This window comes from Sorghum bicolor, chromosome 3 (genome assembly GCF_000003195.3).
Source record: "Sorghum bicolor cultivar BTx623 chromosome 3, Sorghum_bicolor_NCBIv3, whole genome shotgun sequence".
Lineage (NCBI taxonomy): Eukaryota > Viridiplantae > Streptophyta > Magnoliopsida > Poales > Poaceae > Sorghum > Sorghum bicolor.
The window spans coordinates 8,658,045-8,682,945 of NC_012872.2; the positions used below are offsets into that span (position 1 = coordinate 8,658,045).

Here is a 24,901-nt window from a genome sequence, read left to right on the forward strand (position 1 = left end):
TCTTTCTTCTTTTCCAAGTTGAGCACTTGATCATCTTGTGGTCATCACCATCATCACCATGATCATCACTTGCTCCATCACTTGGCATGTACCAACCTTATTAAGTCTACACACACTTAGCATAGAGGTTAGTACTAGGGTTTCATCAATTATCCAAAACCAAACTAGGGCTTTCAGTAGCACTCGCCGCCGGAATCCTAGACTTGGTCGTTAAGAAATCCAGCGATTGTCTCCTGAATTCCTTTTAGGCGCACCGCATCCAACACCTGCTCCTTCAGTCACATCTCCTTTAATAAACATTAAAGAAAAAAGTTAGAGCTATGAATAGGATTTATTAAATAGCAACAAATAAATAAAATAAACTTATTATATATACATGTTACATATTTTTAGTTGCTCAAGATTAGTTCTTTTGGCATACATCGTCATAAACTCGCACACATAGTAGCCACACAAATTGTTGCCCGGTGTCTGCCGTAGAACCCACTGAAGTAAGATGGGCTTTGAAAGTACTGCATTTAACTCTGGACGGTGTTTCTGCACGAACCCAGCCCAAACCCTAGCAATAAAACGATCATTATTAATTATCCATTACCAAGTTAAAAGAGCAGAATTTAATATATAGAGATCGGAGTTACCCTTGGATAATATCTATCATTTCGTGGTAATCATCCTGTGGTTTTCTCAATGAGTCATAGATTACCAATTGACATTGCCAGAGATCAAAGACAATTAGTATCCAATGAAAGCTGCATTTGTGTGCATATGTAGGCAAAATTAGTATATATCTTCATATTGATCTGATTAATTAGTTAAATAGAATGTACACACGATAACGACACTTACTTAAAGTTGTAGGGAAAGAGTATATATCTTTTATCTTTTTGGTTGATCAAGAACCTCCGTAAATTTCTCTTCGTTTGAGTTCTCCATAAAACATACGGGGTCTTGTGGTCTTTGAATACAACATTTGGATCCACAAATCCAATCTCCTTGTCATTTCTAACTTTGAGGTCCCTCATCATGTTTCTGCATATGTATAGCGGGTTTCTGTAATTAGTTATATATATACATGATAAGTTACAGAGACATTATTGAAAGGAAGAATCACTTACAGACAGAAGCAACTCATTAGAGATTTGTCAAGAGCGTCCATGTGGCATAGTTGGTGTAGCTCATTAAATTGAACATAAATAATATCATCACCACGGAAGTAATGATAGTTTCTAATTCGGACACAAATATAGTCATCTGCTTTTCTGAAACACGCTTCCATGTACCATTTGTTTACCATGTACATTTCCATTCCAAGCTTGCTGAGGGCCGCAGGGTTGTATAAACTCTTGCCATATGTATATTCCTTCTGCCAATGATCAATTTGTGGAGCACTTTCAATTGGTGCCCCCGCTATCATTTGGGCTAAGCTAAGACCAGTTTCTGTAAAAAAAATTTCAAGCTCTTCAAATTTTAAATCTGCCGGTATAGGATGCTGTCGTTAGGACATGTATGTATCTTCTTGATTTCTAATCCCAAAGGACAGACGATCTATTTTGCTTCGTACGTAGTAGTGGGCAGTTCATTAGGCTTCGACAACATTTTTTTTGGATCTTCAGTAATTGCCCAAATGCCTTATCGGATACACCATTCTGTGCCTTCCATTTTAACAGTTCTAGTGTTGTACCCAGTTTTTTTGCCCATCCTGGGCAGATGGGTATAATAATTTCTTGTGATCTTCTAACATGTGGTCAAACTTTGTCTTCTCTTTTTCACTTTCGCAATCTTTTTGTGCATCACGAATGACATCACCAAGAGCATCATCTTCAACAGGTACGCCTTCTGCACCTGCCTCATCTTCAGCTTCTCCCATTGTTGTATCACCGAAGTCACCGTATTGAGCAATAATGTCGTCAGGCACCAACTGTTCTTCTTCACCTTCTTCCATCATTATCCCGTTTTCTCCATGCTTGGTCCAACAAATATAGTTTGGCATAAAACCCGACTTCAACAAATGTGAGTGAATATTTCTAGAGCTAGAATATTCCTTCAAATTCTGACACAAGGCACATGGGCAACATATGAATCCATCCCGCTTGTTTTCCTCGGCCACTCTTAAGAAATAATGCACACCATTAATGAATTCTTTGGAGCGGCGATCGGCATTGTACATCCAATGACGTGTCATTGTCTGCATTGCAATGTAAAGTATTATAAGTTTCTAATTTTTTATAAAGAAATTAAAGTAACAAATAACCTAAAATTCTCTATCTCTGGTTTTTCTAAACCAACAAAATTAAAAAGACATAAAAGTTCTCTATTTTCTAACTAATCATGAAATGTGGCATGCATACTAGTTATAATTAACTAATTAACCATGTCATAAAGTGCAAACTAAAGTATTATAAGTTTCTAATTTTTAATAGAGAAATTAAAGTAACAAAAAACCTAAAATTCTCTATTTCTAATTTATCTAAACAAGGAAAATTAAAAAAGCACAAAAATTCTCTATTTTCCTAAATAATCATGAAATGTGGTATGCATACTAGTTATAATTAACTAACTAAATCGGTCAAAAATTACAAATTAAAGTATTATATGTTTTTTATTTTTTTCTAAACTAATTAAAATAAAAAATATATTACCACTATTTCTCTAAAAAAACGCGTCGCTTTTGAAATGGCGATGAAGCTAATAACCTCTTAAAAAATCATAAAATAAAAACAATATACATAACACAAGAAAATGACATATGCCGCTTCTAAATGTTGAGAAGATGAAGCTAGTGACCTCTTAACAAGTCGATGACGGTGTAGAAACGATGAAATGAATCATTAGCCGGAGATGAGAGCAAGAACAAGCAACTCCAAATGAAGAACAGAGTAAAAAAGTGAAGATCGAGGGCTCGGCCACGGGAACAAGAGTTCAAATATGGGGAGGGACATTTAGTCCCGGTTCCTTTTAAAAACCGGGTCTACATTCAAACACTAGTCTCGGCTGGTGGGACGGATCGGGACAACAGCTTTTAATCCCGGTTGCTACCACCAACCGGGACTAAAGGCTAGGCTTTTGTCCCGGTTGGTGAGACCAACCGGGACTAAAAGTCCCCTCTGCAGATGTCTGACAGAATAGCCGTTGGGCAGGGTACTTTTAGTCCCGGTTGGTCTCACCAACCGGAACTAAATATGTTTTTTTTGTCACGGACGCTGTTTTGGCCGAGATTATTATTCATTTTGGACAAGTGACCAAAGGGCTGTTCTGTAGTAGTGGTATAGTTGGCCATGCAGCCCGTGGCCCCGCCCGCGGCCCGACATTTTGGCCCGGCCCGGGCACGGCCCCGGATCCATCCACCAGGCAGGTGAGCCCTCAGCTAGCTTCTTCCCCTTCCGGCCCCGGCCTCGGATCCATCCACCACTTGTTCCTCCGTTTCGTTGGCACCAAGCAGATGGACAAGTACAGCTGCTCCGTACGTGACGCGCACACGTGCGTATGCATAGTCGGCAGCGGACAAGGAATCAATGGCCGGCCCTGCAACGCAACAAGTAGCAGCGCGCGTGCAGCTTAGCTGGACTACGTGTACGTGTAACATGTACTGTCACGGTAGTGCCTGCCTACTGGGACACTGGGCTACTGGCTGGCCTTGGCTAGCTAGCTGGCCATCGGTTTTCATTTTCCTGGACCGACCGATCCATGGAGAGGTTGACCGAGAAGCAGGAAGCACGACGATCGATGATCGGCGATCTCATTCTCGTCACGTGCGTACCGTACCAGTTACTGCTGTTAGGCCTTTTGTTTAGATGTTTTTAAAATTCTAAAAGTTTACAAAATTTTTCATCATATTGAATCTTTAAAAGTATGTATGAACTATTAAATATAAATAAAAAATAACTAATTATATAGTGTATATATAAATCACGAGTCTAGTGGTCCATAATTGAACACTAATTGCTAAATACAAACAAAACTAATACCGTAGCCAAAATCTAAAAAGATTTTAGATCTAAACAAGTCCTTAGTTTCATTCTCCCGCAAAATAAGGGCGATTGCGACGGTCCCGTACGTGTGTATAGTAGCCTAGTTGGTCGTAGCCTCGTAGGTAAATGTAAGAATAATATAAGGGGTATAGTATGTGCTTTTGTCATGCAAGTGACCAAACGATTATGGCCTTGTTTAGTTTCCAAAATTTTTTGCAAAATTCTTCAGATTCTCTGTCACATCTAATCTTTAGATGCATGCATAAAGTATTAAATATAGATAAAAATAAAAACTAATTGCACAGTTTGATCGAAATTGACGAGACGAATCTTTTGAACCTAGTTAGTCCATGATTGGACAATTTTTGTCAAATACAAACGAAAGTGGTACAGTGTCGATTTTGCAAAATTTTTTGGAACTAAACAAGGCCTATATTCCTTTGGTTTGGATTCACAAGTTGGAATGATAATAACAATAACGAGTAACCATATACAGTATATACCAAAAAAAAGGAGATGGAATAATCACAGTAATCAAATTGGCTAGAGAAACAAAGAGACTGGTGTGACCTCAGGTCAGATGCATCGCTCCATTATATTCGGCAATAAACTACGTACCGTACGTGTTGGATGTGTTTGATGTGATGCGATTATGCAAATGCAACGATAGAATACGACAATTACGTACGGTAGTCGTAGAAGAGACGAACGCACGCCGCCCGCAGCTGCATGCGCGCGGCCGCGAACGAACGAACCAGTCCGCCGCCGGCGGCGGCAGCGGTAAACAAAAGCCACGGCCGATCGCGGTGCTGAAGATTATTATTAGTAACAGCATCGCCATCATGGTGCCTGCACTGCACAGCGATCCGTCGCCGACCCAAACTCTACTACCCCACCCACCTGAATTGGCCGCGAGAGGCGAGACCGACCGGTCGTCGGGTTGCCGTGGGCCACAGGACTCCTACGTGTCTCGCCGCCCTCTGCCGCGCGCTCCGGGGCCGGGGCCGGGGCCGGGCGGCCATCCACGTCGCCTTGTTGCGCGCTCGCGGCGCGATTTGCCTGGCCGGCGATTAGAGTAGAGTCCTGATGGAGACCGGAGAGGGATGGAGGTTCCAGTCGGACATATAGTGCGCCCTGAATCGGAAGTTAACTTGCTTGCTCATGTGACGACGACGACGACGACGACGAGCTGAGTGCACTGGCTCGCTGTCGACTTGCCGTCCTGGCCATGCGCGCCTGCCGCTTGGTGATGCTCCATGATGGACGATGATGCATGCGTCCTAATCTCATTCACATTTCCTCGTTTTATTACTCTCAAAAAATGTATCTTTAGGCCTTGTCTAGATGGATCTCAATTGGATCGTATCGATCTATTGGTGTGGATTGGACTAGAATTTGAACTAAATTTTATCTTAATCCACTTCTCCAACGCATATGGATTAAGATAAATATGATTCACTGTGGAACAGATAGAGTACGTGGTGCTTGCCTACTTTCAATACCTCTTGGGAAAGAATGGCGGATTTGCTTCCGGTGCCGTTTTCATTCGTTAATGCCTTGTTTAGTTCCTTAAAAAAATTTTGTAAAAAGAATTGAAACTAAAGAAAGCCTAAATAAATTCAAATCCTGTTTTCAAATGAAACAGACCTGGTGGTTCTTGCCGTACGTATGGAAGGCTGGCTGATCCGATCGAATTGAACTGAGCTGCCAGCTGGGGGTGCCACGTGGTTGCAACAGTTACCGTGTCCAGGGACTGCCACCCCACCCCGAAACAACGCATTCATGCACCAGCAGTACTACTACACAGTAACTAGCCAAACGGAACTAAGGCCTTGTTTAGTTAACAAAAAAATTTACAAAATTTTCTTAATTTTCAGTCGCATCAAATCTTGCAGCAAATATACGGAGCATTAAATATGGATAAAAAAACTAATTGTATTACAAGACGAATTTTTTTATCTTATTAGTTCGTGATTAGATAATATTTATCTAATATAAATAAAAATGCTACGGAGTTCATTTTGTAAAAAAAATTGAAACTGAACAAGGCCAAAAAAAAAAACACACACACCCAACTGAAGCCGTGAAACGTAACGGAACGGAACAGTCGTTAGAGAAAACGGAGCTAACGGCCGTCGCCGTGGACGTCAGTTACCTCCCGTCCCCGTCACCCCGGCCTGTGCGGTGCTCCTGTCCTGTCCTGACGGCAATAAGAAGCCGCGCTGTTGCCCCCACCTCCCTCCCCGTCTCTCTCCCTCCCTCGCTCACACACGCACAAGGAGAGACAGAGGCGCGGCAAGGACCCGACCGACGCACACCCGCGAGGCCGCGACCGACGGAGATGGAGTCGCCGGAGGCCTGCTCGTCCGGGGAGACGTCCCCCTTGTCACCGGCGGCGGCAGCGGCGGCGGCGGCGGAGCGCCCGTCCGAGGCGGCGGCGCTGCGAGCGCTCGTCGACCGGGTGCGCGCCGGGGAGGTGGACGCCGCCCGCGAGGTGCGCCGCCTCACCAGGGCCTCCGCGAGGCACCGCCGCAAGCTCGCCGCCGCCGTCGACCCGCTCGTCGCCATGCTACGCTCCGCCGCGCCCGAGGCTGGGGAGGCCGCGCTCCTCGCGCTGCTCAACCTCGCCGTCAGGGACGAGAGGTGCGTACTACTGCGTAGCAGGGGCCGGGGGTGCCGCTGCCCGCTAAGCAGACCCTTTCCTCTCCTCGTCTTGCCTTCTCCTGTCCTGTGAGATTCCTATTTCCTTTTCCTAAGAAAAAGGAAGAAAATCTATACGGCCCTCCTCCGATAAATTCGGTAAACTTTGCTGCTGCTTTCGTGGTGAATCGCTTTATTGAATTCTGGGAAAACATGATACGTTTTACCCCCAAATTCGGCAAACACCTCATCGATTGCTTCGTTTTTTCTGGCATACCCACGCCGCCGCTGATTCATGATAAAAGTTGCAGTCTCTGTCGTCTCTTCGCAGCATAGACCAATTTACAATTTTATAAAATCCGCACCTAGCTAAGGAACTGATTTTGCTATGTCCCTCTTCTATTTTTTTAGTGGTGGCGGCTTATTAACCTGGTGACTTTTTTTTTTGTTCATACCTTTAAAAAATGAGTCGGTGCAAAAACCTACAGGGGATTGCAGAGTTGTGCCGGTTGATGTTCAATCCTAGACTAGAATCGTCAGTAGTAGCTCAGCCTATCTGTTTAGTTTTACCATGATGCAAACTGGAGACAGGTCCTTCATTTTTGTTAGCAACCTAGGGATTAAGGATATATTCGCAATCAGATTCTGAGAAACCTGCTAGGATAACAACGTATCCAGTTTCGAACCGGTGTCATCGTCACGTAGCAGTAAGGTACCCTGTTGCTTTTTTAGACGCTCAGCGATCGCAAGAGTATTTGCTGGTAGCACAGAGGTTTTATTCCCACGACCCATCAACCAATCTGGGGTTTCCTGGTCTGTGGCGTGGTATAAATTTCTTGGAAAATGGCAACACGAAAAAAAAAAGTCTAGATAAAACGGCCGGTTTATATGTCCACAAGAGGCAGTTGGTCTCATTTTGAAGCTGACCGAAGGCTGCCAACCACACTTTCCCTGGTTGGCTGCTTCTGAGAAAAATCTAACACCAGGGAGTTGGAAACGAGCATTTTATTTTGTAGAGTTTCTTGGTCTGCCTAATATTTCTGCCCTCTTTTCAACCGCCGGCTGCCGCCAAGATACAGTTATCCAGTACTTCCTTTGGAAATTTTGTGCCCATGCCGTGACCTAATTGTCTCGGTACATATCCAACCATGTTGACCTCACATTCCTCCAGGACTCGTACCAACTTGTCACCTGTACCTAAAGGTGGAGTTAGATAGGTGATATGTACCAGAATTTTCGCCTTTATCTGCCCCCTTTCCCTTTGCTCTACTAGAACCAAAACAAGGATAGAGGGTAATGGTAAATCGAGGACCTGTTGTGTTCAGACAATCCTTTTGTCAAGACTGATGTCTTCTGTTCAGTTCTTGTAGTGGAATCAAATTGTTCCAATAGTTGGGAGTGTCAAATTCTTGTCCAAATAGCCCGTAAATGGAAGTATGGAACATTGTTTTTAGCTGTTATACTGCTTTCTGGCCTAGCGCAGATAGGATAAGGTATGGGAGTGATATTTAGGGCCTCAAGTTCCTGTCTTCTTGACGTGTATGGGCAATTTTATATAATTTAGTTGCCCATATCACATAGCCACATTTATGGCACTTGTTTCAGATCTTGAAACTAGACATAAAGAAGTAACATCTAATTCATAAATGTATTGCCTTGGTGGCATTGTGTGCATCTTGATCTAAGTTCATACTTGGATGCCATTAGGGAACTGTGTTGTTGTGGAGTTGTGACTGGAAAACCTTAAATTTATGTACAATATCCAATAGCTGCGCTGACAGATATAAAATATGATGAGTGAACCTTTTCATGACTATTTAGCTTGTTGTGGACTATTTGTGATGCAAATGGTTCCTAACTTATGTTTGTTCCATCTATGCAGAAATAAAACCAAGATAGTGGATGCCGGTGCACTTGAGCCCCTGCTTTGTTATTTGCAATCAAGTGATCTAAATCTGCAGGAGTATGCGACTGCTGCTCTCCTTACACTTTCAGCCTCGTCCACCAATAAGCCTATCATAAGTGCTTCAGGAGCAATTCCTCTACTCGTGAAAGTCCTCAAAGAAGGGAATCCTCAAGCCAAGAATGATGCTGTGATGGCTCTCTACAACCTCTCCACAATCGCTGACAATCTTCAAGCCATCCTTTCTGTTCAGCCGATTCCTCCTTTAATAGAGCTACTGAAGGGTGGCAAGAGGTCCTCCAAAACAGCTGACAAATGCTGTGCTCTTCTCGAGTCATTGCTTGCTTTTGATCAATGTCGGGTGGCCTTGACATCTGAGGAAGGCGGAGTGCTCGCCATCGTGGAGGTACTTGAGGAAGGCTCCCTTCAGGGCAGAGAACATGCTGTGGGTGCGCTCCTGACAATGTGCGAGAGTGACCGCAGCAAGTACAGAGACCTCATTCTGAATGAAGGGGCAATTCCTGGTCTTCTCGAGCTTACAGTCCATGGCACACCCAAGTCTCGGATGAAGGCTCATGTTCTTCTCGACCTGTTGCGCAACTCGCCGTACTCAAGATCAAAGCTGCAGGCAGACACGCTCGAGAACCTCGTGACCAACATCGCTTCCCAAATAGACGGCGAAGACCGTGGCGGCAAAGCGAAGAAGATGCTCGCTGAGATGGTGAAGGTCAGCATGGAGCAGAGCCTGAGGCATCTGCAGCGCCGGGCTTCCTTCGCCTGAAACTGCCTCAGGTGACGACGGATGCCCCCCTTATTTTGCAATGGAAATAGAAGATAGCTCAAAATAATGAGATTCCTGGTGATGCCGGTCCAGGCCGTGACAAGGACCGAGTGACCGGTCTAAGCCCTTCGTATACTTATACCTAAGCTCTTGACGTAGAACTCCATTTCCCCCCTTCCACTCGCCAATCTTGTGTCTCACTACGAAGAAAAGAGATCTGATTTTTCTTGTCGCTGTAAGTTTTCCCTTCCCAAGGTTTTGTGCATGTATCAAAAGAAGAAAAAAAAGCAAAAAAAAAAAAAAAGAGAAAAGAGAGAAAAGAAAAAAGACATTTCCTGTGGGGGGAATGGATTGTATATAAAGCAAAGGATCCCATTCCTCATGTCTGAAAAAAGTCTCTCTGTTGGTTTCAGACTACGCTTTTTTTTTCTGCTTACTGATTGCATTTCCTTTTTGTGTGACAAGCAAATCAATAGCATTCTTGCTTCGGGTCCGATCTGTTTCCTGACTGTGATCCCTCATTCCTGACTGGACACGCTGTTTGTCTTGGTGGTTCACCGTTTCTCGCAGACTCTCTCTCTCAGTTGTGGCTGTGCTTTGCTTCCTGTGTAAACAATTCTGAAAGTCGGGAGCCGTGTCTCGTGCTCCATGCGCGAATCATTTGGAATTGACCATTATTTCAGGCTTTTAGCTCCCTGGCTGAACAAAATTCTGAAACATTCATATAGTATGGTGTCCAGACAAATCTCTTTCAGTTTCGTCTTTTACACTGTTTCATTCAAATAATGCAGTTTCCAGCTTCACAAAAGCGCGCCAAAGATACTAACACATCGTTCTCGCTGTGTGTGGAAAAGCTTTTTTGTCTCATTGGCGTGGCCTTTTGTTTTCTTTCGGCTGTGATCATGCCCATTGATTGTTTCATTCTTGAGGGGGCTGGTGACCATGGCTAATCTGACCACACACGCGAGAGATGCATACATCTACGGATCTACCGCCTGCAGCCAACCATCCATCGCAGCCTTTTTCTTTCCGTGCCAAAGGGAGATCGATCGATCGATGCACGACGATGCCTCGCTTTTCCATCATCGCCTGATCATCTGGTGCTTCTGTAGCTTTGTTAATCTTATCCACCGTCTGATCGGACGTCCGTCGGGGGGCGTGGGACGGGAGCTTTCGCGTGCGGAGCTTCTGCACGCCTCGTTCGGTCGTTCGCATCCTGCATCCATCGCTGAACAGGGCCCATGTTTAGTTCCGAAAAGATTTCGGATTTCGGTACTGTAGCACTTTCGTTTGTTTGTGACAAATATTATTCAATTATGGACTAACTAGGATCAAAAGATTCGTCTCGCCATTTCCAGCTAAACTGTGTAATTAGTTTTTGCTTTTGTCTATATTTAATGCTTCATGCATGTGCCGCAAGATTCGATGTGACGGAGAATCTTGAAAACTTTTTGCTTTTTTGGGTGAACTAAGTATAAAATTCAGCAGCTCGCACTGCATTTTCGCAGTGCCCGACAGCAATCAGACACGCAGACAGCTTCAGAAGGAAGGCTGCCTGCGTCAACCAAAGGCAGCAAAAAGCTCTTTCGGACGTGACGACGGACGGAAATGCTCTTCTCTGCTTGCGGCATCGTCACAGCAACTTTACTGCGGTTTATTATATTATACTAATTAGTAATTATCTTTATCAAACGGCAATACGGCAATCGACAACGGAGGAGAAGCGAGTGTAGGTGTCGTCAATTGTCATTACTGCATCGCCATCAGATCGCACTGCGTACCAACAGTTTTTGAAAAACTTTAATTTGAAGGCTCATGGAGAAGCAGGTGATGCGCTGTGGTCGGTGGCAGACACAGACAGACGATCATGCGCAAAAGTCCTGAACCCAACCGATGAACGGCTTCTGGTTTGACCGGACAAGAAGTCGCGGAGCACGCAAAGCTTCTTTCAGTTTGTGCACGCCAAGAGTGTGTGTGTGTGTGTGTGTGTGTGTGTGTGTGTGTGTGTGTGTGCCCGTGCGTTCGTTCGTGCTACAACCACGTACGGTTGCTCCCTGACATTCTGTTCTACTCCGTACATAGTATATAAAATAAACAGTGCTCCAAATCGGTGCATGTTCTTCATTCCTCACGAACGAAGAACACTAGCGGCGAAATGGCGGAGAAAGACTTCGCCGACGGCGTTGGCGCCGTGGACGAGCAGGACTTGGAGCGGTCTTGCCGTGACCAGGATGATCCAGCCGCCGCTGCAGATGGTGTCAGCAGAGGCCTAGCCATCGGTCATTTCGTACGGGAGGTACGTTAGTTTCCATCCGTAGATAATTGAATCTATAGATTAACTGGGGCGTCATGTCGTGTTTAACAGATCTTCATGTTATTTCTCATCTTTCGACTGTGTTTGATGCATGCATGGTTGGGTATACAGTTGATGGTGGAGTGCGTGGCGTCGTTCCTGCTGGTGTTCTGGTCCGCGGTGGCGGCGCTGATGCAGGAGATGCACGGCACGCTGACGTTCCCCATGGTGTGCCTCGTCGTCGCTCTCACCGTCGGCTTCGTGCTCTGCTGGCTCGGCCCCGCGCACTTCAACCCCGCCGTCACCCTCACCTTCACCGTCTTCGGCTACCTCCCGTGGCCCAAGGTACACATTGCCTGGCCCTTGTACGTCCATCCATGGACGGATGACGGATCCATCGCCGGAGAACGGAGATTGACCCCGCATGCATGCAGCTGCCGTTGTACGTGGTGGCGCAGCTGGCCGGCTCGCTGCTCGCGTGCGTGGCGGCGAACGGCGTCATGAAGCCGCGGGAGGAGCACTTCTACGGGACGGCCCCGATGATGGCCGGCGGCCACACCAGGCTGCCGTTCCTCCTCGAGCTCGTCGCCTCCGCGGTGCTCATGATCGTCATCGCCATCGCTGCCAGAGGCTCCGTCTGTCCTTACTATCACTTCTTCCAGTTTCAGTTAACTAGCTTGTTGTGATCATCGTGTGCTCTTGATGATCTGAACACGTTTTGGCTGATGGCAAATCGATCCATGCAGAATCAGACAGCAGGAGGGCTGGCCATCGGAGCCGCCGTCGGCACCCTGGGTCTCGTCATCGGGTAAATTTTAATTAAACAAAAAAAGAAGAAGAAGAAGATAAACTTTCAGTTTCTTCAGAAAGTGCAAGTGCCACGGCCACTGTGTTGTATTGCTGAATTTACGAGTTGTGCTGTGCATCCATCCATCCATCCATCCATCCTGCAGGCCAGTGTCCGGAGGGTCGATGAACCCGATCAGGACGCTGGGTCCGGCCATCGTGCTCGGCAGGTACACCTCCGTCTGGATCTACCTCGTCGCGCCCGTCGCCGGCATGCTCATCGGCGCGCTCTGCAACCGCGTCGTCAGGGGCTCCGACGCCATCCTCGCCTTCCTCTGCGGCACCAAGCCGACGAGAGCGGTGGCGCCCAGAGCCACGCCGCGCGCCGTTGGATCACTTGCGTCGTCGCCGCACTACTAGCCGGCCGGCCGCCGCCATCGTGGTGGTGGGCTACTGACAGGTGGCCCCTCTCGCTTGCTGTAACAGTGAATGAGTCAAACCAATCAACAAAACGGCGCGACACAAGTACACAACTGATGTATACTCTCCGTTGTGCTATATACCCAACGTGTTACTTCTGTCCAAGACACTAAAAAAAAAGACATCATTCATCTGACTGAAACTGAAGAAAATTGGAGTAGTGTTTTGCTTCAACGATATCGTGGCGTAATTTGGATCGTGCGTGCCTGTACTTTTCACAAGATGTCATAACTCATAAGAATATCTTGTGAATAATATGCGACAAATCCAAAACACACGTGGAACATCTAATGAAAAAAGCATCAGAACAAACGTGCAACGTCAGCATCTGATGGGATAGTATATGAGTACTCCAAAACACACCACGGACACAACACTCCAAAATACACTCACGCAACGCAACGTACCGAGTAATATGAATTTCATAATAGAATATACTAAAACATATGCCATGTACTAGGAAGATTCCCTGCACGCAGCCGTGGATATGAAAAAAAATATATAAAAATAAGTGTGTATTGTTTAGTTGGACAATTTGTATGTTTAGATAAATAAGTGATTTGCTGATATGGAGATTACAATTATATGAGCTAATGGATTTTAATCGTGTATGATAGTTGATTGCCTAATCGAGCTTGCATGTTGAGAAAAATAGTTGGAGTGTGATAGTGGATTGTCTAGTTGGTTAAATTATATGTCGAAAGATTTAGATAGTGAGGTTTTGTTTTATAAGGGTATACAAAAAGATTACAACAAGATATACAAACAGTATAAAAAAAGTTAAGTGTTTGAATTATATTAGGGGCAATAATTCGCGCTAATTATCGCGCCCGACTAGTCGAACTCGATTTTTTTTTCATCCTAAGCTTTTTGCCGAAAAAAAAAAAACTAGTCGAACTCGAAGGCTCCAACGGGCGCATTGCACTGATCTTTTTCTGGGCCGTGACTGTGGACGTGAGCAGCTTATCTTTTACTCGGCCATCCCATTTCTCTTTTATTTTCCTCTTGGACCAATGAGCAATTGCAATATGGCCCAATATGTATGCACCATAATTAGCCAATGGCGCGCATGTTATGATTTATTTATTTGTTTTAAAAAAAAACTTATTTCGGCCTATGGAAGAGTTTTGAATATTGATACTCTTCTCTACTCTGTTAATTTGCTCAAACTTTAGAAAGTTTGAATAGAAATAAAGCTTTCGCATCCTTTTCTAGACAAGTACTCGCAGTACCTTTTTGCTAGAAAACCGTATTGCAGTAGGTTCTGTTTGGATCCACACGGACTGGATTGGATTGCGAGGGTACAGGCCCAGGGTGCCAAAGTGAGATGAAACGCGCAACAGCCCAACACGGTAACTGAATAGTTGGAGGCCCATCTCAGCTGCACGGCCCGTCACGTCAACCAGGCGAGGCCCACCCATCGCCTTCCTCTCCAAATCGATCACCCCCAAGTCCCCACCCCATTCCTCTCCTCTTCTTTCCCCCAAAACCCTAACCCCTCCTCGGTTCCACCTCTCGCCGGCGCCGGCAAGATGACTCTCCTCGCAGCCATCACCAACCCCGCCGCCGGCTCCCTCCCCGGCTCAAGCGAGAAGGCACACCCTATCGTGCTCACTCCGGGTGCCGCGCCACCGCCGCCGACATCCTCCGCGCTCCCGACCCCAATCCCGCCCTCCGCCTGGTCGCTCTCCCCCGCTGACCGCACCTTCGCCACCGCCGCCTCCTACCTCGCAACCTCCCTCGACTCCTGCTCCTCCCTCCCGCGCCTCCGTCTCCTTCTCACCAACTTCGTCGCCACGCTGTCCCAATCCCTCGCACTCCCAACACCGCCGCCGGCCATCCCCGCCGCCATCCGCGCCGTCGCCCCTTACTTCCCCGCCGCTATCGCCTCCCTTGTGGCCTCCAAGGCGGCAAGCCTCGCCGAGCACGACATCCTCCTCGCTCTCGCGGAATCCCGCCTCCTACGTCACCCGCCACCGGAACTCATCTCGTCGCTCTGCGACAACGACCGGGTCGACCTTGTCTGCGCCTTGCTCCGCCAGGCCGCCGACATCCGCTCTTCCGAGATCCTCGCCGCGCTCCGCTGCTTCCTCTCGCCGGCCTCCGAGAAGGCCTACGACGCCATGATGGACGTCAAGGGCCGGTGGAAGGACGCCGCGGTGCTCGCAGTCAACAGGTGTCGGGAGAAGAGCGCCGGGAAGAAGAAGAATGCCGACGCTGCGGCGAGGCGGGCGGCGCTGCTGCTCATGATGGGGCACGACGGGTTCACCTCTCCGGAGGTGTGCCTGCATTACCTATTCGCATCAGGGAATGTGGATTCCGTGGTGCTTGGAGCGGCTGTGGCTGAACTTGATGGCGGGGAGGTAGTCAGGCTGATGAGGTACCTCAACAAGTGGATTGGGAAGTACCGGAGGTTCTCAGAAGCACGCACGTGCCCGGAGGCTGTGGAAAACCTCGGATTGGAGCAGTGTCAAAGTGTGCCATCGTTTGGAGCAGTGGCTAGGGCGCTGGGAGTGCTGCTGGATAATCATTTCTCCCACCTTGTGTTGAATGCTGATGTGAGGGAGGACTTGAGGGCTGCAGAGTTGATGGTGAGGGAGCTCGCTGCCGAAGCGGAGTCTTCTGGGCCAATCCTGGACTTGCTGCATAGGTTGCAGCTGGATAAGTGAGAGATTAATCTTGTTCTCTTGAATCTATTTACCTTTTGTAGCTCTGAAGCTGATGTATGGCAATTTTGACTGTTTTGGTTACATTGCAGTGATGAGATATGTGTTGCGGTATTGAATATTGAAGTATAATAGTACATGTTGGTTGGAAACTGATGTTTTCAGATTTCATTGTAGTGATCCTGTAGTTGGTAACATTGTATATTGTGATATGCTTGCTTAATTGTTCTGAAATTCTAACATCTATTTATGATCCAATCATCCAGATCCAAAGATGTCTGCTAGCAGCTAGCCTCTTGGTTTTGTAGGGAATAATGAGTTGTCTTAATTATGTACTGATCTGAGGCCCAAGCACAAATCCTGCATTCAGCTGTTTTTTTAGAGTAAAAGGTTTCCCCTGCTTTATTTTATTGAAACAAAGCAGTTCAATTCAGTACAGCATAGCGTATTATAGGAGCACCTGCCACAGTACTTAACATCTCATTAGGTTGACATTTTTTGCTCCCTATTGGTTCTCACTGCTCCTCAGAGAAGATGTTGCAGTTTCTGAAGTAGAGTCCTCCCTGTATAGCCCATATGTGACTCCTATTGATTTTGTGCTTGTTGAGCATTCAGCTGTTATGTCACTATGATTGTTCTTCTAAAGTCCTTTGACTAAGTATTTGCTTCTTAATGGTCTCTGCAACTGCTCCCTTTGATGAATGCAACTTATGTGATTAACATTGTCTGCTTCTTGTGCATCAAACTAAATCATCCTCTGACTTAACTGCTTCTGAAATTTGGGATAGCATTAATGTGAAATAATTGGTTCTACGTTTATTTTGTGAATCATATCAACAATCAATACAATCATTACTCAAGACCTGCCAACCAGGGCTGTTAAATAGAACAATGACATAAATAAATAAGCATTTCCATTCAGCTTGGTTGTGTGAAACTTACAGGATATAGTGTTAAATAGAACAATGACATAAATAAATAAGCATTTCCATTCAGCTTGGTTGTGTGAAACTTACAGGATATAGTTCATTGTATATTACATGTTCTGGGCTTCTGAACTTACAGGTATTGATCAAGCTTTGTGTCTGTACTTCAACCTGAATATAAATCGTGCTTAGTTGTTCAGTTAATATCTTTTTAAGTAATTTTATCTGGTTTTTGTCTTCTAAAATTTGAATGTTCATTGTTTGGTCCATTTACATGTTGAAGATGTGTTCCTCGTAAGGTTTAAATAGGTTTGCTAAGGATAGGCGAGTGATTGCGATATGACCAACAGACTAAGGAGCCATGGGTTCAAAAGTTTTGTTAACCATCCAAATGACTGTTAATTTTTCTATAGCTAGCTAAAGTGCTAAACTTTGGCAAGACTTGCACAAACAGAGCACATTCTGAATGTTTTAGCCAACCCTAATAGATATATGCAGTATTGTACATGACCTTTTGCTTATGATATATTCTCAGCCTATGCATTTAGTAACATATCATGTCATTTGTCGTCAACGCCCCCTTTGCTACAGTCATCACAAATCTAGCCTTGTGGTGTTTGAGAAAGCTGCTAACCTTTCAATTGGCTTGATCTCTACATTGTTTCCTGTTTGTTACTTAACATCATCATGTTATCTACTGATCTTAATTGTTTCGGGTGCTTGTCCGCTTGCTTTCCCCTTCTTTGGGTGTAACCATTAACAAAGGTGTGAAATGTGTGGGATATGACTATGTCCAGGGGGGGTACAGGCTTGGAAAATTGTTTCTGTTATGTTGGACGTATAGTTTAATGTGGCTTCTGATTTATTTTCTTTTTTATTCTCTGTAAATGGCATTCCAGGAAGATTTTGATAGGTCAAGAGGATCCTATTGTCATCTCAGCTAGTTTTTCGCCAACTTTCATGTTAGCTTGAAAATGTTGCTCTGGTGTTTAGAAGCACAAAAAAAAAAGTTTAGATGCTTGAAACTTTTGCTTGTTTAACCTATTTATTTGGGAACGCACATGGATGTGTACGAAGAATTCTCATTTTGGAGTGTAAAGGCATATTCCTTGGGACAGCCTAGTGTTGATTCGCATGACAGAGAAGAGAACGCATAGTAGCCTTTGAGGAGGTCTTTACTCTTCAGTTGGCTGCTATGCTATGCCACTTTGGGAAACTTCCTGTTCTTATGCCCGTGACAGCGTGGCACCAACCCTGTGTGTTTGCATTTCTGATAAATTGGTTTGCTGAGGCCTTGTTTAGTTCACCCCAAAAACCAAAAAGTTTTTAAGATTTCCCGTCACATCGAATCTTGCGACACATGCATGAAGCATTAAATATAGATGAAAACAAAAACTAATTATACAGTTTGCCTGTAAATCACGAGACAAATCTTTTGACTCTAGTTAGTCCATAATTGGACAATATTTGCCACAAACAAACGAAAACTTTTCATTTCGGAACTAAACAAGGCCTGAGCTTCGATAGAAAATGTAAAAAGCCATCTCCTTCAAAATTGAAAGGGATGCCACACCACGCCCTTCTTCGCAAACAGGCTCCGAGCGTGCGAGAAAAGTAACTTTTTCTGAGATGAGATATGGTGTGCTTTGCCTTTGCCTTTGTTCTGTTCATATGTGAGCCTATTGCACCTTATACGTGTCATACGCCTTGTCGGTTCTACTAATTTATTAGTCACTCTGTTTTTTTAGGTACATAACTTCGATCTGTCATGTATCTAAATATACAATTTGCCTGCGTTGATTGTACTTTGTATATGTATCTAGAAAAGTAAGAGACTTTATAATTTGCAACTGAGGTAGCACAAATCTATATAGAGTGTGTGTTTTCGTCTGGTTCCATCCATCCACCAGTTTGGTGGGATTTGGTTGTGTTAGAGAAAGCCCGTTGTCTACTTAGCTTGGTTGATGATGGCGCAACTCCTTGGACAAAATTTGGTGGCGGTGCTAGTTGGCTTGCTGCTCTAGCAAGTTTTTACGTACTCTTCTCCAGGTACCAACAAGTGTGCGAGTATCTCGAGTTGTGGACGGATCACGCGAGCAATCAACACTAGCGCACGAGCACGAGGCTGGCCTCCTCGTGAAACCCAGCTCCAGAAAATGGTGTCTTGCATCGTGAGCAAAGGTGCTGCAATATACTTACTACTGCCACATTGCTGCCTTGACTGACGTAGTACGTACTGAACAAGGCTGACCTCGTGAAGCAAGAGAGAGAGAGAAAAAAAAAAACCCTCGCTGCGTTAACATGAGCAAGAAGAGGCTCTTACAAAAAATAACTTATCAGTCAAATGAACAAGACCTCGTTGGCTTCTGCATTGAGGCCACCGAAACCGAACTCCTCTTGTCTGCATGCTGCGCATCCATGCCGTGCCGAGCCGGCGGGGAATGTGCGGTGCAGTGCAGGTGCCAGATTTGGCGATCTCGGCGCTCGGCAGGTTCCTCGCACATAACTGCATTTTCTGCAGTGGCCTCGAGGTGCGCAGAGTCTAGAGATTTTGCAGGCCTCCGGCGGCCCTTGGATCTGGCGAGACCGCATCGACACGTGTGTCGGTGCTTCCATTCCACCCATCATTCTCCGTGCCGTGCTGCTCTAGCTAGCTAGGAGTCAGCCCAAGTACTCTAGAATAGAATAGAATGTGGCTCTCACCAGTCAGTCAGCACTGATGGGCGGCGTGCACATGGTAGCACTATGATCTCTTGATAGAGGGACTCTCTCCCCTCTTGGAAACGAGACTTGGAGGCCTCGAGGTTACTACTTGCTGGCGCGCTAATCATGGCTATTTGGAAGATCCACGTAATAATATATACGTACTCCAGTATCTACAAAATGCGCTCGTTATGATGAGAATTGAGAAAAGAGCCCCCTTTTCGTTGTGTGTGTGCAACAAACGGGGAAGGGATGGAATCCAATCATGCCATGGCACCACCAATCTTTTTTTCTTTTAGTAAAATCCCAAGGAAAATCGCCTTGTTCTCGCCGTGCTGGCAGCTGCCACGCTCTTGCAAATCACAGGGGAGAGAGCCCTTTTTTGGCGCCGCGCCATGCCACCTAGCTAGCATGCATGAGGCCATCGATCAATCGATCGAGGTCCCCTTTTTTTCCCCTGTAAAAATAGGCTTTATTCCTTGTGTTCTTTCTCTCCCGCTTTCCTCCGGCCGGGGTCGGGCCCGTGCGCTTTGTTCGGCCGTCGGGTGCTCCCTTTAATTTCTCCCCTCATCACCGGTGTGGTGTGGACTGTGGAGTGCAGGCAGGCCGGCGCTGCTGCATGCAGTTCGGCGGGAAGCTTCGCGGCAACGGCACTGCGTTCCTCTGCACACTGACGCAGCTAGCTAACGGAATCGCCAAGGAACCTAAGCGATCGACCGATCGAGCAACTTTAGTTTCACAGCCGGCCGGCTGTCGTCCCAGCGAGCATCGTCTGGTCGGAACTGATGCCGTCCAACGCGGACACGAGCTGATCAGAAAGGCACCAGGGGCCGGCCGGCGGCTATACTGCGAAGTCTAATTAACATATATATATATATATATATATATGATGCTTTGCTTGTTGTGAGATCGTGATTCTTTAATTTCTTGCATTGCATGCATGCATGATACATCTCCTCCTGACGAAGACTCTTGTTGTACGTGCACCGGTGCAGGGAGTCGATGATCTAGCAGAGTTTAATTTGCAAGCTAGCCGGCCGGCCAAACGAGACTTTGACGACGCACGTACGTAGTAGTAGTAGTAGTATCCATCTAGAACACTACAACCACACCGCTCTTGCAGTGTAGTAGTAAAATTACCACTACTACTACTAGAGGGCGCGTCAATGATTGGAGGCAGAATGACAACGCACAAGCACAACGACGTGGGTTGCGTTCAGCATGTGCTCTCTGCCTCGTATGTAGCAGCAAGCCAACAACGAACGCAATCTCCTCGCTGCGAGCAAGCAAGCAACATCTGATACGCATTCGATCGATCGATGAACGGCGGCCACCAACTCTCTGTTGATGAACTGATCCACTACAGCTAGCATCGCGCGCCGTTCATTGATGCTGCATCGCCTTACAAGCCAAAAAAACGTACATACGCAGCAGGTCATGTGGCATGCACGTACTGAGATGAACATATATACATACGCGCTCCTACTCGCTCTCGATCGGTTCGATTGTCCTCTACTAGCTATCTAGTCGTGCTACTCACCCTGTTCCAAAATAAATGTCTTTGCACTTCTCAAAAAATAACTTTGGTTAAATATATATTAAAAATTATTAACATTTATACTACATAAATAGTAGTATGAAAAAGATCTTTAAATTTAGTTTTTTTTAACAAATTTATTTAGAAATATAAATATTACATGTATTTTTTACAAATCTGATTGACACAAAAACTTAAAACAACGCTCCTTGTTACCTCAAGCCTCCATAAGTGCAAGCTGTCCGCAACGTAGGTAGGTACGTAGCTTTTGATGGCGACGCGGACAGATCTGAGCCCAATTAACATGGAAACTACGCTCCTCCGCCTTCGTCAAAATACCACTCACCAACTTCCATCATCTCTCTCTTTTTCGAAAACTGCTGGCAGGAATTTTGCCAGGCTACAACCTCCATCTCTACAGCTTTGCTTGCATTTCTAGCTTGAGCTTTCTTTCTCTAGTCTCCACTTCCCGTCGCCCATTAATTCATCCATCAACAACACCGCTCCATGCTCGGAGAGAACAACCTTTTTCTGTAAATATCCATGGTGACAGCGATTTGAGAGCCCGTTGCTCTCGCCCATCTATGTTATTTAGGTTCTGAATCTTTTCCTTCTTTTGAGCTCCTATACATATAAGTATATATGTCTAGGCTAAATGAAGCTTGCTCAATTGTGTTCATGAATTTTGCTTACCGACAACGGTTGCTACGCACTGCCCACAAATTCATTAAGATTGTAATGATGCTATACTGTGCAAAGCTACTTAATGCCAATTTTATTTTCAGCACGGTACATTACCGATCGGGTCTCTAAATTCATGGCAGGTATAGGTACGTTCCAGCGTGCAGGATTGAAGATACAGCGCCGTCAGTATTGCAATTTCTTTGCTGATAATTAACTAGTAGTACAATTAGTATACAATATAGTGTAAAGCGTTTTTTTTGACAGAATATCGAACATTTTAAGCAAACAAATTAATTGACGCCAGGCCAATATCGCAATGCGCAGTGTTGTTTATACGTACACAAAAGTTGATAGCAAGAACTAGTACTACAAATATATAGAAAACGGAAAGGAAGGGCACCTAGAAAAAGGCAAATATTCTTGTAATCACTAGCCATGGCCATGCACATATATATGATGCTCTCTCTCATCAAGAACTAGCGATAGTTGCTCCACTACTCAAAAGTCGTTGAGTGGTAATCAAGAAATTAACTAGCTATCTAGCAATATATGCATGCTGCTGGGAGACTTGTGGGATACAATATATATAATATATAATATAATGCTGCATGTCTCGTTATATATTTCTGAATATAATCCTGCGGAATAAATTATACCAAAAGAAGAAGGAGAGAAAGAAAGAAAGAAAGAAAGAAAGAAAGGACCTGCTGCGGGGAGCTAGGAGAAGATCGATCGAAGAAGCAAAACGAACAGGTGGTAGCTACCTGCGGCTAATAAGCCATGATCAGCAGGGCAGCGGCTACCGACAAGCCAAGAACACTAGAACTGATCCCCCTCGCCGCCGCCGACGGCGGCGGCGTCTTGTAGTACCAGGGGTACCACGGCAGGATGGGGTTGGGCGGCGGCGGCGCCGGGTAGCCGAACCCCCCACCTCCACCACCGCCACCGCCACCGCCACCGCCACCTCCCGCCGGAGGAGGCTGGAAGTAAGGAATGTAGCCCCCCGGCGGCGGCGGGTAGCTCCAGGAGGACGACGGCGGCGTGTTGTAGGAGGACGATGGCGGCGGGTACAAGTACGACGATGACGGCGCTGGCGGTGGCGGGCAGTTGGTGGTGCCGACGGCGGGCGCCGTGGGTGGAGGCAAGCACGGGTACGGGCAGTCGGCCGGGTACGACGTGGTGCCGTCTGCGGCGGAAGGGCGTGCCAGGATGAGCAGCAGCGCCGAGAAGAGCAGGGCCTCGAGGAGCCTGCCGCCGTGCGCTGTCGTCGCCATGGCGACAAGCCGGGCGCGGGCGCGGAGAGGAAGGTGGCAGAGCTGTAGGCTGATGATGATGATGATCCGGTGATGAGATGGCGCGTGCGTGCGTGAGGTTGGAGGACTCAGCTCGGCGGCTTCGGCTGAAGGTGACGGTGGTCGGTGGTGGTGCAGAGGTGTGCGGAGACGCGGGGAGAGAAGAGGAGCGGGGGCGGAGCGGAGCGGAATAAAACGGCCGGTTTGATTGCGATTAGTGAGGGCGGATTGGGTTTATATTTGGCGGGGTGCGGATGGCGACCGCCTCTCTTACTTGTCCTTCTGCCTGTGGCTGTGGGGCCGTTCTGTTGACTAGTCCTGCCTTTCTACATTAGAGATATTGAGTATAATATGTTTAAGCGTGGGTGTATCGAGAGGAAACAAATGAATCGAACTATATCTTTTCCATTGATCGATTTCAGAATTTATACAGGTTGAAGGGACGCAACGGGAGTTAGCAGACGCCGGTTCGGGAACACGGAAACACGGTCGCCCAACCGGCATCCTCCCGTTGATGTCGGTTCCTAGAGAGGAGGAGTAGTCCGTACGAAATCTCTACGGTTGTTTACAGAGAGATTTACATTAATCATAGGATATTAGATCTAAGGCTAATATTGATTCCATGTCACTAATCTGGGTGGATGAGATCTCTGTAATCCTATTGGTTCATCTTCTTGAGGAACGGATTGCTTCATAACACTCCCCCTGATCGCATCCAGTCTTGAGATCAATCAATATCTTCAGAACCTCCAAAAAACCTTGTAGGAAAATATGAGGTGATAATGTTTGTTGATATGTCATTAAAATCCTTAAAAACCTAGTGGGAAAAATAAGAAGAAATGATATGACATATTTAGATTATTGTCCATTGTAAACTTAAATGGAAAAAACCTTTATAGGAAAAATCCATAATTTAGTTTAGAACAATATAATGGCCTATGGGCCATGCCCTCCTCCAAAACCACGTGGGAAAAAATGAGGAAGAAAAATGCCTTTGATATTCCCCTTAAAAACCTTTTATGAGGAAAAATAGGAAATATGACATTATATTTGATATTGTCTCATTAAAAACCTTATCTATGAGAAAGTTTATAAAACTCATAAATAGGAAAAGAGTGCAATATAATATTTAACACAAATGATTATTTTCAGAGAGTATCTCCCCCTGAAACTTGCAAGTCTTTAAGTCGTCGCATACCAATACCATGAACAAAATTTTGGAACATGGGACCTGGTAATGACTTAGTGAATAAATCTGCAAGATTATCACAAGACTTTGTTTGCAATATTTTTATTTCTCCATTCTTTTGTAATTCATGAGGATAAAATAATTTGGGATAAATATGTTTAGTTATATTACTTTTGATATAACCTGTTTCCATTTGTGTAATACAAGCAGAATTATCTTCATAGATAATTGTGGGTGATTCAATGGAACCAATCCCACTAGATTGTTGTATGTGATTAATCATTCTGCGGAGCCATACACACTCACGTGATGCTTCATATAGTGCAACAATTTCAGAATGATTTGTGGAAGTTGTTACTAGGGTCTGTTTAAAAGACTTCCATGATATAGCAGTTCCTCCATATAGAAATACAAAGCTTGTCTGGGATCTGCCATTATAAGGATCAGACAAATAACCAGCATTAGTATATCCAATCATAGTTGGATCTTGGTTTCTTTGGTAAAATAATCCAAGATCTTTGGTGCCATTGAGATATCGTAAGATATGTTTAGCTCCTGTCCAATGACGTTTAGTTGGAGCAGCACTATGTCTAGCCAATAAATTTACTGCAAATGCAATATCGGGCCTAGTTTGATTTGCAAGGTACATAAGTGCTCCAATGACACTAAGATATGGAACCTCAGGTCCCAATATATCTTCATTTTCATCCCTTGGTCGAAATGGATCTTTCTCCATGTCTAAAGTTCGAACAACCATGGGAGTTTTGGATGGATATGATTTATCCATATTAAATTTCTCTAGTGTTTTCTAGATATAGGCAGATTGATGTACTAAAATTCCTGAGTGAAGGTGCTCGATTTATAAACCTAAGCAAAATTTAGTTTGACCTAAATCCTTCATCTCAAATCCCGTCTTTAAGAGATTGCGTGCTTCATTGATATCATGTGAGTTGCCAATGATATTTAAATCATCCACATATACGGATACGATACAAAATCCCATTTGAGATTTCTTTATGAAGACACATGGGCAATCATCATTATTTGTGTATC

The 24,901-nt window shown here is 45.4% G+C and overlaps 4 protein-coding genes across 4 annotated transcripts; 3 read left to right on the forward strand and 1 right to left on the reverse strand.

Annotated features, from left to right (window-relative positions):
- LOC8070447 (U-box domain-containing protein 4) lies at positions 6,205-9,726 on the forward strand. The gene is made up of 2 exons (XM_002455265.2): positions 6,205-6,611; positions 8,491-9,726. Exons 1-2 carry the CDS (start codon positions 6,310-6,312, stop codon positions 9,290-9,292), a joined length of 1,104 nt encoding a protein of 367 aa, XP_002455310.1. The 5' UTR covers positions 6,205-6,309; the 3' UTR covers positions 9,293-9,726.
- Positions 10,958-12,937, forward strand: LOC8079070 (aquaporin NIP4-1). The gene is made up of 5 exons (XM_002455266.2): positions 10,958-11,588; positions 11,718-11,930; positions 12,020-12,220; positions 12,332-12,393; positions 12,539-12,937. The coding sequence occupies exons 1-5, from the start codon at positions 11,448-11,450 to the stop codon at positions 12,789-12,791; spliced, it is 870 nt and encodes a 289-aa protein (XP_002455311.1). The 5' UTR covers positions 10,958-11,447; the 3' UTR covers positions 12,792-12,937.
- Positions 14,315-15,693, forward strand: LOC8079071. Its single transcript, XM_002455267.2, has one exon. It carries the CDS (start codon positions 14,384-14,386, stop codon positions 15,518-15,520), a length of 1,137 nt encoding a protein of 378 aa, XP_002455312.1. The 5' UTR covers positions 14,315-14,383; the 3' UTR covers positions 15,521-15,693.
- On the reverse strand, positions 21,942-22,889 carry LOC8079072 (actin cytoskeleton-regulatory complex protein PAN1). Its single transcript, XM_002457446.2, has one exon. The coding sequence runs from the start codon at positions 22,639-22,641 to the stop codon at positions 22,138-22,140; it is 504 nt and encodes a 167-aa protein (XP_002457491.1). The 5' UTR covers positions 22,642-22,889; the 3' UTR covers positions 21,942-22,137.